Here is a 12226-nt window from a genome sequence, read left to right as displayed (position 1 = left end):
ACAGATCTTACTGCCTTGATTCCTTGCTTAAACATCTTTGATCCCATCTCATTTCTTTTAGGATAGTGTCCAAATTTCTTAATGTGGCATTCAAGAAGGGACTTCATTAATTTGCCAGCCTACTTTTCTAATTTCAGCTTCAGCTCCTTGTCCCATCCCCCATGCCTCCTGCCTACTTTCAGAACCATCATCATTATCATCAAAACAACAACCACTGTTTGTTGAGCACTTACCATATGGCAGGCATCATGCTAACTGCTTTATGTTTATAATCTTATTTAATTTCATACTTCCTTGCTTGGCTTCAGCCATTTCCTCTGCCTGAAATGCTTTATGCTCTTGCTGGTGAGGTGAACTCCTTCTCATTCTTCAAGATGAGAATCTGAATCCCATTTAAATTAAAAAAGGTGAATTGGAATTCTCTGTAGCAACTTTATCCCATATCAGATCCCACAGTACTTGATAGAGCTCTCTATACCAACACTTACATTGTATGAAAGTCTCCCCAGGGAGACTGTGAGCTTCATGAAGTCCACACTGTGTCTCCTTCACTGTGTATTCCTGGGCTGCATTATATACAATGTTTCTGGGCTGAATTATATAGAATGATGCAATAGTTTGCATAGCAATGGCTATAACTACTAGTTAATATACCAAGAAGCCACATCCCCTGTAACTTTATACCTTGACTGTGCTTTCATAAACTGGTAGTTTGTGCAGGAAAAGTTGCAAAGAGATCATTTGGTCTAATCTGATCATTTATAGATAAAGAAACAGGCTCAAAGAGATGAATTGGATTGGCCAAGTTATATAGTTGATTAGTAGAAGGTTTGAGACTTGAACCTAGATCCTTTAATTCCAAGTTCCTTGATTTTTCTGGGATATTCTACCTCCCCATCACTAGCGGCTTTGCTGGATTTAAAAAAAAAAAACAAAAAAACCAAGGTTTCTTATTTAGGTTTGAATTCAGATTTTTTTTTCTTTCTTTTTCTTTCTTTTTTTTTTTTTTTTGGTGAATAAAGATGCGTTATATATCAACTGGAGATATAGTCCTGTTGCCGTTCATCTATCATCCGTATTTCAGGGCAACAACATTTATACAGAGCAAAGAATACTGAATCAACAGTACTATTCTGAAGGGTTCCTCTAAGATTTTCTATATGGAAAGTGCTATATGGGTTTCTGTAGGGAATATAAACAAATAAAGGGCATAATTCCTATCCTCCAGAGTGACTAACATGTAACAAATACATTTTTATATCAATAAGGAAAAAGGATCTAAAAAATTCTCGTATCCTTTGATTTAGTTATTCCTTTTCTGGGAATCTCTTCTAAATGAGAAAATGAAAATGTAAATTTCACACAAAACATGTTTATTGGAATGTTATTTATAATAAAATAATAATAAAATAAAACTTTTATAATCCAGACCACTAGGACTATGGAGGTTGAGAAGTAGTGGATATCATGGCATGCAAATCTTTTGGAGCCCCGTTAAAATTCTGTCTTCCCTAAAGAGCAGTTCTACCTCTGGAAAATTGCCCTGGAATTTGGATTTGAATTCCATTCAATAGCTGTATGGCCTTAGGCGAGCTGCTTGCCTACTTAAGCCTCAGCTGCAGAATAGGGACACCAGAGTTCCAGAGTTCTGATGCAGATCACCACTAACAGTGATGGAGGGCTCACTGCTGCCAACCTACATTACCTCCCCAATTTCTGACAGCAACACTAATGAGGTGGAGACCACGATTATCCTTATTTTACAGAGGAGAGAACTAAGTCCAGAACTAAATCACTTATTTCAGGTCACAGAGAGCTGGAGTTTGAAAATAATTGTGTGAGCTTCTATACTTTGTGTCATTAACTATTATAACATACTGTCCCTCTGGGATTGTCATAAGAAATTTGAACAAGATAAATTATGTAAAAGCACCTAACTGCCTGATACTTAGTAGGTTCTCAATAAAGTTTCTAAATGACTCTAGAGAGCAGATGGATCTTAAACTGACCCTTTATGGGTGGGATTCAGATGGAGACACCAAAACTGTGCCTTCCTGATAAACACTGGCAAGAAGCTGGGTCGTGATGAGTTTTATCTAAGCTAATAGTGCTTTGTGCTACTTAACCAAGATGACAGATTTCAAAGGAGCTGGAGGGGCGAGCCCATAGATGCCTACAGATTCTGAGATATAGAATGGAAAATCATAATAGAAACCTCACAGAGTCTTGGTTGCTGGGGTGGACATGAAGACAGTGTTGGAGTTGATAAGGTTTATAAATGATGCCACCTGGGAAAATGGATTTCCTTTTCTAACAATAAAGTGATTAAATCATACTCTTTCAGGCATTGACTGAAGGTACAGTTCTGTTCTTGTTACATCAACAGAGTGGCACCAGTAGCCACCTGGCTACAGATTTTAAATAAAGGAACAATCCCATTAGTTAAAGTATCAGAAGACTTTAATACTTTTGTTTTTTAATGAAAGAATCAGCAGTTGATTTTATTTGGCCCCAATCTCATTGCAGAGTCTGCTGGAGCCATTTTCAAAACTGCTCAGCTTTGTAATTCAGAACGCCGTCTTCACTCTGGCCTACCTAGTGGAGGTGTGTGGTCTGTGTTACCGAGCTTTCACAAAGGTAAGCCCGCATATGTGTTTGTTCTCTGGGAAACTGAAAACTGGCAGGGACATTCTTTCTAACCAGTGTCAATGCTTGTTACATTAATTGCTTCAATATAGTTAAACATGAGCAATTTTACTGAAGTCTAATAATTACCCCTGGAAGGAAACATCTTGTACCAATATATACAAACTGTATCTTAAATATACACATTTGGAGAAATGAGGGTCCTGTGGTTTAGAAGAGAAGAGATAACTGTAAATGAAAGAGCCAGTGGCCTTAATGACCTCTTATGGTCCCTTTCAAGTTCACCATCCCATGATTAGTGGGCAAGCCATCACAGTATGTCGTTGTTATACCCAGAGTAGAAAAAGTATCAGCTTGTCATTTGTAAAATCCTGTGAAGTGCTCCTTAATTCTCATCACTTGTCTGTCTCCCCACTTCTGGATTCTTAGCCTCTGAGATTATAATCTCATCTTTTGTCATCTTGCCCTTTATAATGGTTTCTGTATTGCATCATCTTTAGTCTCCCCTGGCCCGCTACAGAGGAAGTGGAAAAGTACTGCTTACCCAGTGCACCCAGTAGCTTTGGTGAAACTGGGAGACCCTCTCAACGGAGAGGCAGGGCCCACGGGGAGCGTCTCTGTCCTTAACAACAATGTGCAGTGTTACTCTTCCAATTTCCAAATGTTCCAAGTTTATTTTCAGTGGCGTCTCTGTTTCTGTTGTTCTCTCTTGAACCTTCAGAATATTCCTTTATTCATATTGTCCACTTCTAAAAGCCTTTTGTTTTCCCCATTAAGAAAATAATTTTATATCAAGGCTTTCACTCTATTTAAAACACCCTCGTCTTTTTTTCTTACCGTCTTCCATCCATTCTGCCATGTTAAGTGTCCCATGATAATCTTCTATTTAGTCTTTCTGATTACAAACTGTTACTTTGCCTGGAACAGTATGTTTTCTCACTATCCAAATAATCAGCATTTTTTTCTTCTTTCAAATCTTTCCTGAAAAATAAATTCTTCCCTTTTTTTTGGTCAGTTAAAACAATAGATCTGTAGGACACAGTACCAGATACAATGTAAAGACATACAAATACAAAGAAAACAAATCATTTTATTTATTAATTTTCTTGATGATTGGTTTGTTTAAATGATACATTTTTTTTAGGGTAAGGGCCATAATGATGAATTTGTGCTTTCTGTGCTGTGTACTACCGAGATTGATTACAGAGGACCTTCACTATTTTGAAGTCAAGATATTGTTAGGTTTGAACATTCATTATGTATTACTTGCTTTCCAAACCAGTCATCGCTCTAGTGGCCTCCTGCTTCCTGTTGTCATCTGCCCATTCCCAGGGGTTGAACTTGAAATGTTTCTTGTAGAAAGCTTCAGTTTTAGGGGGTTCCCACCTTCCTTATCAATAATAGGAAGCTATTGGAAACAGCTTAAGAAAGAATAGTGTCTAAGTGAGCCTTCTCCCTTATTCAATCAAGAGAAAAGGCATGGAAAGGCAGGGGCTTTGGAGACTTCTCTTTTTGGCAATCTGGCAGTCCAGATAATTGAAAACTGTCCCACTTAGCACGATAGAAATGCTAGATAAAATATAATGAATGTGATTTTAAATGTGTAGGTAATTTTTTAAGAATGAAAAGGGCAAAATTGGAGAGGAGATTGAGAACCAGAGTGGTAAGCATATAAGGTGAGTGCAGTCACTGTCGTCATACAACATTATTAAAATATTATGGACTATATTCTCAATGTAGTACTTTTCATCTCTGTGAATTATCAATTTCATAACTAGGATTTTGCATCTTTCAATTTCCTTTATCTATTCCTTGTGTCCCCTCACCCTTCTCCCCTTCTCCCCTCTGGCAACCACCAGTTTGTTCTCTCTATTTAAGAGTCTGTTTTTTTATTGTTTTGTTTTTCAGACTCCCCGTATAAGTGAAATTATGTGGTACTTTCTTTCTCTGTCTGACTTATTTCACTTAGCTTAATACCCTCTAGGTCTGTCTGTATTGTCTCAAATGGCAAGATTTCATTCTTTTTCATAGCTGAGTAATATTCTAGCAGATGCACATGTATGGTATATGTGCACACACACATACTACATCTTCTTTATCCACTTATCTATCAGTAGACACTTGGATTACTCCATATCTTACCTAGTGTAGATAATACTTCAGTAAACATAAAGGTACATATGTCTTTTTGAATTAGTGTTTTTGTTTTCTTTGGTAAATAGCCAGTAGTGGAATTACTGGATCATATGATATTTCTATTTTTAGGGATGCCTGGGTAGCTCAGTGGTTGAGTATCTGCCTTCGGCTCAGGTCATGATCAAGTCTCACATCAGGCTCCCCTTGGGGAGCCTGCTTCTCCCTCTGCCTATGTCTCTGCCTCTGTCTCTGTGTCTCTCATGAATAAATAAATAAAATCTTTAAAAAATTAAATTAAAATATAAAACACATCTAAAGACATTGTGGTATGAAGGAAAAAGAGTTTAAAAATATACCAGACAAATACTAATTAAAAGAAAGTTGAAATCAGTAAACAGAATTTAAGTTAAAAAGTATTATTATAGGGCAGCCCAGGTGGCTCAGCGGTTTAGTGCTGCCTTCAGCCCAGGGCCTGATCCTGGAGACCCAGGATCGAGTCCTATGTCAGGCTCCCTGCATGGAGCCTGCTTCTCCCTCTGCCTCTCTCTCTCTTTCCCTCTCTCTCTCTCTCTCATGAATAAATAAATAAAATCTTTAAAAAAAAAAAAGTATTATAAAGAAGGTTGCCCTCTGTTGATAAAAGGAACAATTCACTTGGAAAATGTGACAATTCTAAAACTTGTAGAGTTAATAATACAGCCTCATATAAACCAAAAATGAATAGAATTACAAAGAAAAGTTGCCAAATTCATACTCCTAATGGGAGATTTTGACACATCTCTTTCAGTAATTGATAGATCAAGTAGATAAAAAATGAATAAAACTTACTAGTTTTGAACAATATAATGAGCAGATTGAATCCAATAGACATATAAAGAATCTAAAATCCACCAGTCTGAGAATATATTTAAGAAAAAGCATATACATAACACTTATAAACGTAGACCAGGTAATGGGCCACAAGTAAAGTCTTTTATTTTATTTTATTTTATTTTATTTTATTTTATTTTATTTTATTTTATTATCTTATTTTATTTTTAAGTAGGTTCCAAGCCCAGTGTGGAGCCCAGTATGGGACTTGAACTCAAGACCTGAGCTGAGATCAAGTGTCAGATGCTTGACTGACTGAGCCACCCAGGCATCCCAGGCCACAAATAAAGTCTTAACACATACACTGGGGAATACTCATTTCAGAGAGATCAAATTCTTTAATCACAATGCAGTTAAATTATAAATCAATAACAAAATAATAACCACATAATAGGTGTTCAAGGATGACCTAAAGAAAGGCTCCACATTGAAGAGGACACCACTCACATCTTAGACATACTACATTTTATGTGAGTATGAGCAGGTGTAGAGATTTGGGGCCTCCTGGTTAAATCCTAGAGCAGCTGGGATAGGCACCCCCTACATAAAGTCACACCAGCTCAGCGGCCCTTAAACACGCGAACAGCATATATGCACACATTCCTGGCACACGTGCAGGTGGCTATGCCCTGTCTTAGCTACCACCTAGGGGCCTGAGATTCTTCTCTTGACAGTCCCCTCTGCTCAGATGTCTAAATCCTGACTCCCTGCCAGATTCTGACCCTGACCCAGTCACTTTGCAGGAATGGGGTGTATGTAGAATGTATTCCTGTGTAGTGCTGAGGATGTATGTGAGTGGGTGACAGGGCATGTGCACAAACACATCCAGGGTTAATGTGCACAGGTTTGCAGCTATGTGTTAATGTGATGTATGTTTGTGTTGTGTGTGTGTTTTTTTTCAAATTTATACAAAAGCACTGAATGGATTAATGGTGTCTAGGACCTGATGTAGTTGGGAATTTGAAATATGCTTTTAAATGATTCATCAAAGGAGATACGAGAATTTAGAAAAATATTTAGAACTACACAAATATGAAAATACTACATTCTAAAATTTAAGATATATAGCCACAGAGCTATTTAGAAGAAAATGTTTGGTTTTAAATACTTCTGTTGGAAAAAAAAAAAAAAAGAGAGAGAAATGAAATGAGCTAACAAGTCAGGGTGAAATAAATGTAATAAAGTAACCATCAGAGGATTTAAAGGAAGGAAATTATGAAGATAAGAGCAGGAATTAATGAAATGGAAAACATAGCCACAGTGGAAGATCATTACAACCAGAAGAAGGCTCTTGGGTTAGACTAATAAAAGACAAAACTTTAGCATGACTGATCAAGAGAAGCAGAGAAAAAAGGCACAGATAAAGAGTATCAGTGGTGAAAAAGGGAACGTAACTGCAGACATAATAGAGATTTTGAAACAACTCTATGCTAGTGAATTTGAAATCTTGCACAATAAGGACAGTTTTCTAGAAAAATGTAACGTATGACAACCAGGAAAAAAAGATGACTAGACCTAAAGGATTAAAAACTGTTCAGTTATAAAGATAAGTTCTATTAAACAGTGAAGGAACAGATTGAGCTCGACTTTGTGCAAACTAATACAAAGAATCTAAAGAAGGGAATGCTTCCAACATCTTTTATGAACCCAGTAGCATCTTGTTATCAACCAGACAAGGGCAGTGGGAGAAGGAAAAATCACAGGCCAATTCTACATCAAAGGTATAAAAATTCTGAATGAATAATAGCAAATTAATGTGTTAAAAATAAAGCCTTGGGGCACCTGGTGGCTCAGTCACTTACGTGTCTGCCTTTGGCGCAGGTCATCATCTCAGGGTCCTGGGATCAGGCCCCGCATTGGGCTCCCTGCTGAGTGGGAAGTCTGCTTATCCCTCTCCCTCTGCCTCTCTCTGCATGTGTCCCCCACTCCTCTCAAATACATACATACATACATACATACATAAAACCTTAAAAAAAAAAAAAAGCCTTATGGCCCAGTGAGGATTTTCTTGAAATATAAGAATGGTTTAAATATTAGAACATTGATTTATGTCATCATGTTAGCAGATTAAAGGTGAAAAATTTGTATCATACAGCAGATAAAAGAGAAGCATTCTGTCCCATTTGGGATGACTTTTGTTAAACTAGGAAAAGATGGGAACTTCTTAACTTATTATGGTGCATACCAGAAATCTCTAGGAAACATTATACTTAATGGTGAAATGCCAACAGAGTCCCTTAAAAATAGTAAGTAAGGCAAGAATGCCCATTATCACTGTTCTATTCATTATGATCCAGGAGCGCCTACTCAGTTCAGTAAGATAGGAAAAACACCATCAAAGGTATAAGGATTGGAAAGGAAAAAAAAACTCTCACTTTCGATAGATGATGTGATTACAGAGGAACCAAAGAAAATCTACTTGTAGACACTTCTTTATAACTTTTGTGAGAGAGCTCAGCAAGGATGCTCATTACAAATGAATACTCATCCACCTTTAATATTCAGCTACGAATTATTATAAAGTGTACTTTAAAAATGTCACCTATAGTGTCAACAAAGAATAAATCTAACAAAAATGTGCAAGAACTTTATGGAGATAACCAGAAAGTCTTATTTGACAATGTTAAATAAATGGAGACAGTTCTCATGTTTGTGGATGAGAACCCAGCATAATAAGGACAGCTAATTCTCACCAAATAACCCATAAATTTAGTATAATTTCAATAAAAATTTTACACTTCTCTCCTGATAATAATAGGCTAGATCATTTGTACCTATCTTTCCACTTAAAAAGTGAAAAAAGAAGTGAACAAAATAATTTCTAAACATTTAAGTGCATCAAAATGCCAACCCAGGTATAGATGAATCACCAGGCTAAGATCTGGGAGACCACAGAAGTGCAGAGATGTGATTGAGAGGCTGAGCTGCAATTCTGAGAGATCCAGGAGGTGAACAGAGTTAATGCAGGACCTACCAGGAGCAGGGACTCAGTCTGATACTGTACCCCTGCCAGCCCGCCCCACCCTGTTTGTCAGGACCACAAAGTGAAGATAATCCAGAGGTAAAATTGCCCTCACATGGATCAAGCTCAATGTCAGACCCCTCAGTGGCCCAAGATAAGATATTATAAGGCTTGTGTGTTTAACCCTGGACCAGACTAGTGCTTTCAGGGACCTGGTGAAAATCGAACAGAGAGCTTTTTGGATGAAGAGAACATTTCAAGCCTCAAATAATTTCTAGAAATATATATTTTTAAAGATTTTATTTATTATTCATGAGAGACACACACACACACAGAGAGAGACAGAGAGAGAGAGAGAGAGAGAGAGAGAGAGTCAGAGACACAGGCAGAGGGAGAATCAGGCTCCCTGCAGGGAGCCTGATGTGGGACTTAATCCTGGGTCTCCAGGATCATGCCCTGGGCTGAAGGCACACTAAACCCCTGAACCACCCAGGGATCCCCTAGAAATAATTTTTTAAGAAAGCATTCAGCACGCAAAGATAATCAGACATTCAAGGAGGCAGTATACCATGAATAAAAATAAAGAGAAAGAAAATGGATGCAGATCCATAGGGTCTCCATTTACTTGGTTATTATGATCAGGGAAGGACACACATTCTAAGCTACTTGTGATGTGCTGCTGCTCTTTGACCTGGGCATTCAGTCGATACAAATCCATTTTATCTGCACATTTATGTTTTATGTACGTTTCTTCATGTGTATTGTAGTTGGCAATAAAAAAAACTTTGAAAATGACCTCATGTTCTATTAACGGGAGAACAGATCAATGAATTTTGGCATGTTCATATAATAAAAATGTTATTAAGCCGTTTAGTTGAAAGAACTAGAGCTACATGTATCAATAGGGACTAATTTTAAAAAAATATAATGTAGTGAGAAATGAAAAGTTGCAGAAAGAGATGCACAGAATGATACTGTCATAGAAAGTCAAAAAGACATGCAAAAATAATATTATGCCTTATGATGAAGGCATGTATATATAGTAAAAATATACACGAAATAAAGAACCAGATTCCAAATAGTGGCAACCTCTAGGAAGGAAGAAAGAAAAGAGAGCATCATATGCTTCAACTGTGTCTGTGATTTTTTTTTTTTTTTTTTGAGAGAGAACGAGCACATGTGCAGGAGTTGAGGGGGAGGACAGAGGAAGGAGAGAATTTTAAACAGGCTTCATACCCAGCATGGGGCTCGATCTCACCACCCTGAGATCCTGACCTGAGCAGAAACCAAGAATCAGACACTTAACCAACTGAGCCACCCAGATGCCCCTCTGATCTTTTATTTATTGTGAAAAATATTAAGTAAAGCAAAATGTTATGATTTGACACTTTGGGTGGTAGTGCACAGTATATTCCATCTCTATTTTTCTGCCTGCTTAAGCGCCCATTTGAAAAGTAAGTTCTTTAGAGAGGATGTGAGACAGCTGTTTCTCTCAAATCATTTTCTTTTGGAAAAAAATGCCCTTCGATTTGTTTAATTTCTGCATTTCTTGGAACTTACCATTTCCTGTAAATAAGGACCAAATCTATTGGTTTCGGCATTTAAGAGATATCCTGTCTTTTTCTTATCTGTTGAATTATGTTTTCTCAGTCCTTCAGTAAACTCATTACACACAAAAAAATGCCTTTTAAATTATTTCTTTTTAGTTTTAATTTTACTTCTTAAGGACCGTTCATTATGCATTTTCAAATATTGTGTTTCATTTCCAGTCTATGGAACTTTTGGAAGTTCTTTTGACATAGATCTATTCTAACCGAGTTTTTAGACATAGCTTAAAACTTCTCTTTTGTTCTGTTTAGGAGCGGGATAAATTCTACTTGTCTCGTGGTGTTGTTCTGGAACTCCTGCAGGCCCTGAAGCTCAAGTCCCCTTTACCAGATACAAACCTCCTCCTGCTTGTCCAGGTGGGCTTATGTGTGTTGTACTTTCCATGTGATCCACTATGTTTGGAAAGATTAAGGAAGGTGTGGGGATATTGCACAAATCAAATAACTCTGCCCAGAAATGAGAAATAATCTATCTTATATGAGCCATAATCAAAGCAATATTATGCACTCAGCACTTGCACTGGCTAAACCAGATGAAAAAGGAGCATTTATTTTGTTCCTATGGTGGAACTAGTTCTGTGAGGGGCTAAAAGAAGAATGGAATAGTAATTTCTGTCCTCAAGAAATATACATCTGGGTAGGTCAGAGGGCAGAACATTAACAGCTACTAGAACTGGCAAGGGATTAATGAAGCCACAAATAAGGGACCAGGCTAAGATCTGGATGCAGAATTACCTACATATGGATGGGTTGTCAGATCTCTGTGAAGCAGAAATGAAGCTGAGGGTGGGCCCAACCATATATAGTCAAGTGGCAGGACGTGTGTAGTCCAACCGGGGTAGCCAGTGGATGGTGAAAAGCACCAGCACCCATAGGAGTCCTGAGGCAGAGGGACTGGAATGCCTACAAGGCAGGTTCTGGAGAACTTACAGTGTCAATGCTTTTGGCTGTAGGGTTACTGATGAGGGACCAAAGACCTCCATCCCTGGCATTCTTAGCTCAGCAACTTAGACAAGTGTGCAGGTTTTTTATCACATGAGACAGGCTTTGACAGGTGAGAGAGATATATATAAACAAAATCCTGGGGGGAGTTTAGAACAGGAGGCATCCCATCTCTTATGATGTGAACTCAGGGAAACTTTATGAAGGAGGTAGCATTTGAGCTAGACCACAAAAGACTGGTGGATGCAGGCAAAAGTCTTTCTGTGAGGTTGGGTTTCAGCGCTGGGGGCTAAGCAATGGGGGGAGGCTTCAAGAGGAAGGTGGAATAAACTTAGGGATGATCACCTAAGGATAGAGTTGAGAAAAGCAGGCTGGCTGTGCTAGAGACGTCAGCATTGGGTAGACTGGGATCCCACCTCACACTCCAAGGGCTGAAGCTAGACTTAAAGACGTGGCCATGAGCTACAGCTGAGACCAGGTTGTCTGTCATTCAGACTGCCTTTGCGCAAAGTGCGCAGGAAATGAGTCATAGCTGTTGTATTTCTTCCTGATGAGCGGTAAGACTAGTCCCAGAGTCTGGGCCTACAAGGTTGGTCAAATGACCAGGGGAAAATAGGAGCTTGAGATCAAGGAACTAGATAAGTGACCCTGGATCTTAGGTACTATGGGTGCCATTTGGAAAGATGAGGGAGGAGACATTATAAGCACCTGTTATTATGCTGGGTGCTTTCCATCCTCCTCGCATTTAATCCATGCAACCGTGGGAGGTATTAGTTCGTATTGCAGATGAGAGACTGAGGCTATCAGTGGGGGTTCAGTGACTTGCCAAAGACCACGTAGCCAACATAAGTGGTGTCCACCTCTGCCACAGTCTACTCAGTGTGGAGCCCTGCCTATTCAGGTTCCCAGCATCACTTGCCCCTCTTACCTTCTCAACTCCTGGCTGTTGCACTGCTCTCCCCTCTCTCCACACGAATGCAGTCTTCTGGCCTCTGGCTGACAAAAGGAATTTTGCTCAGACTCTGCTTTTTAATCAGATCACTTCCTGTACCGAAAACCCACA

The 12226-nt window shown here is 38.5% G+C and overlaps 1 protein-coding gene across 1 annotated transcript in view; it reads left to right on the top strand.

The window, feature by feature from the left end:
- Positions 1 to 12226, top strand: part of UNC79 (unc-79 homolog, NALCN channel complex subunit) — a 235537-nt gene that overhangs the window by 194128 nt on the left and 29183 nt on the right. Inside the window, exons 42-43 of the mRNA XM_041757925.1 lie at positions 2527 to 2637; positions 10474 to 10578. Of these exons, the coding sequence (XP_041613859.1) occupies positions 2527 to 2637; positions 10474 to 10578 (216 nt within the window). The remainder of the gene's footprint in view (positions 1 to 2526; positions 2638 to 10473; positions 10579 to 12226) is intronic.

This window comes from Vulpes lagopus, chromosome 6 (genome assembly GCF_018345385.1).
Source record: "Vulpes lagopus strain Blue_001 chromosome 6, ASM1834538v1, whole genome shotgun sequence".
NCBI lineage: Eukaryota > Metazoa > Chordata > Mammalia > Carnivora > Canidae > Vulpes > Vulpes lagopus.
This window is presented reverse-complemented; position numbering and strand designations above follow the sequence as displayed.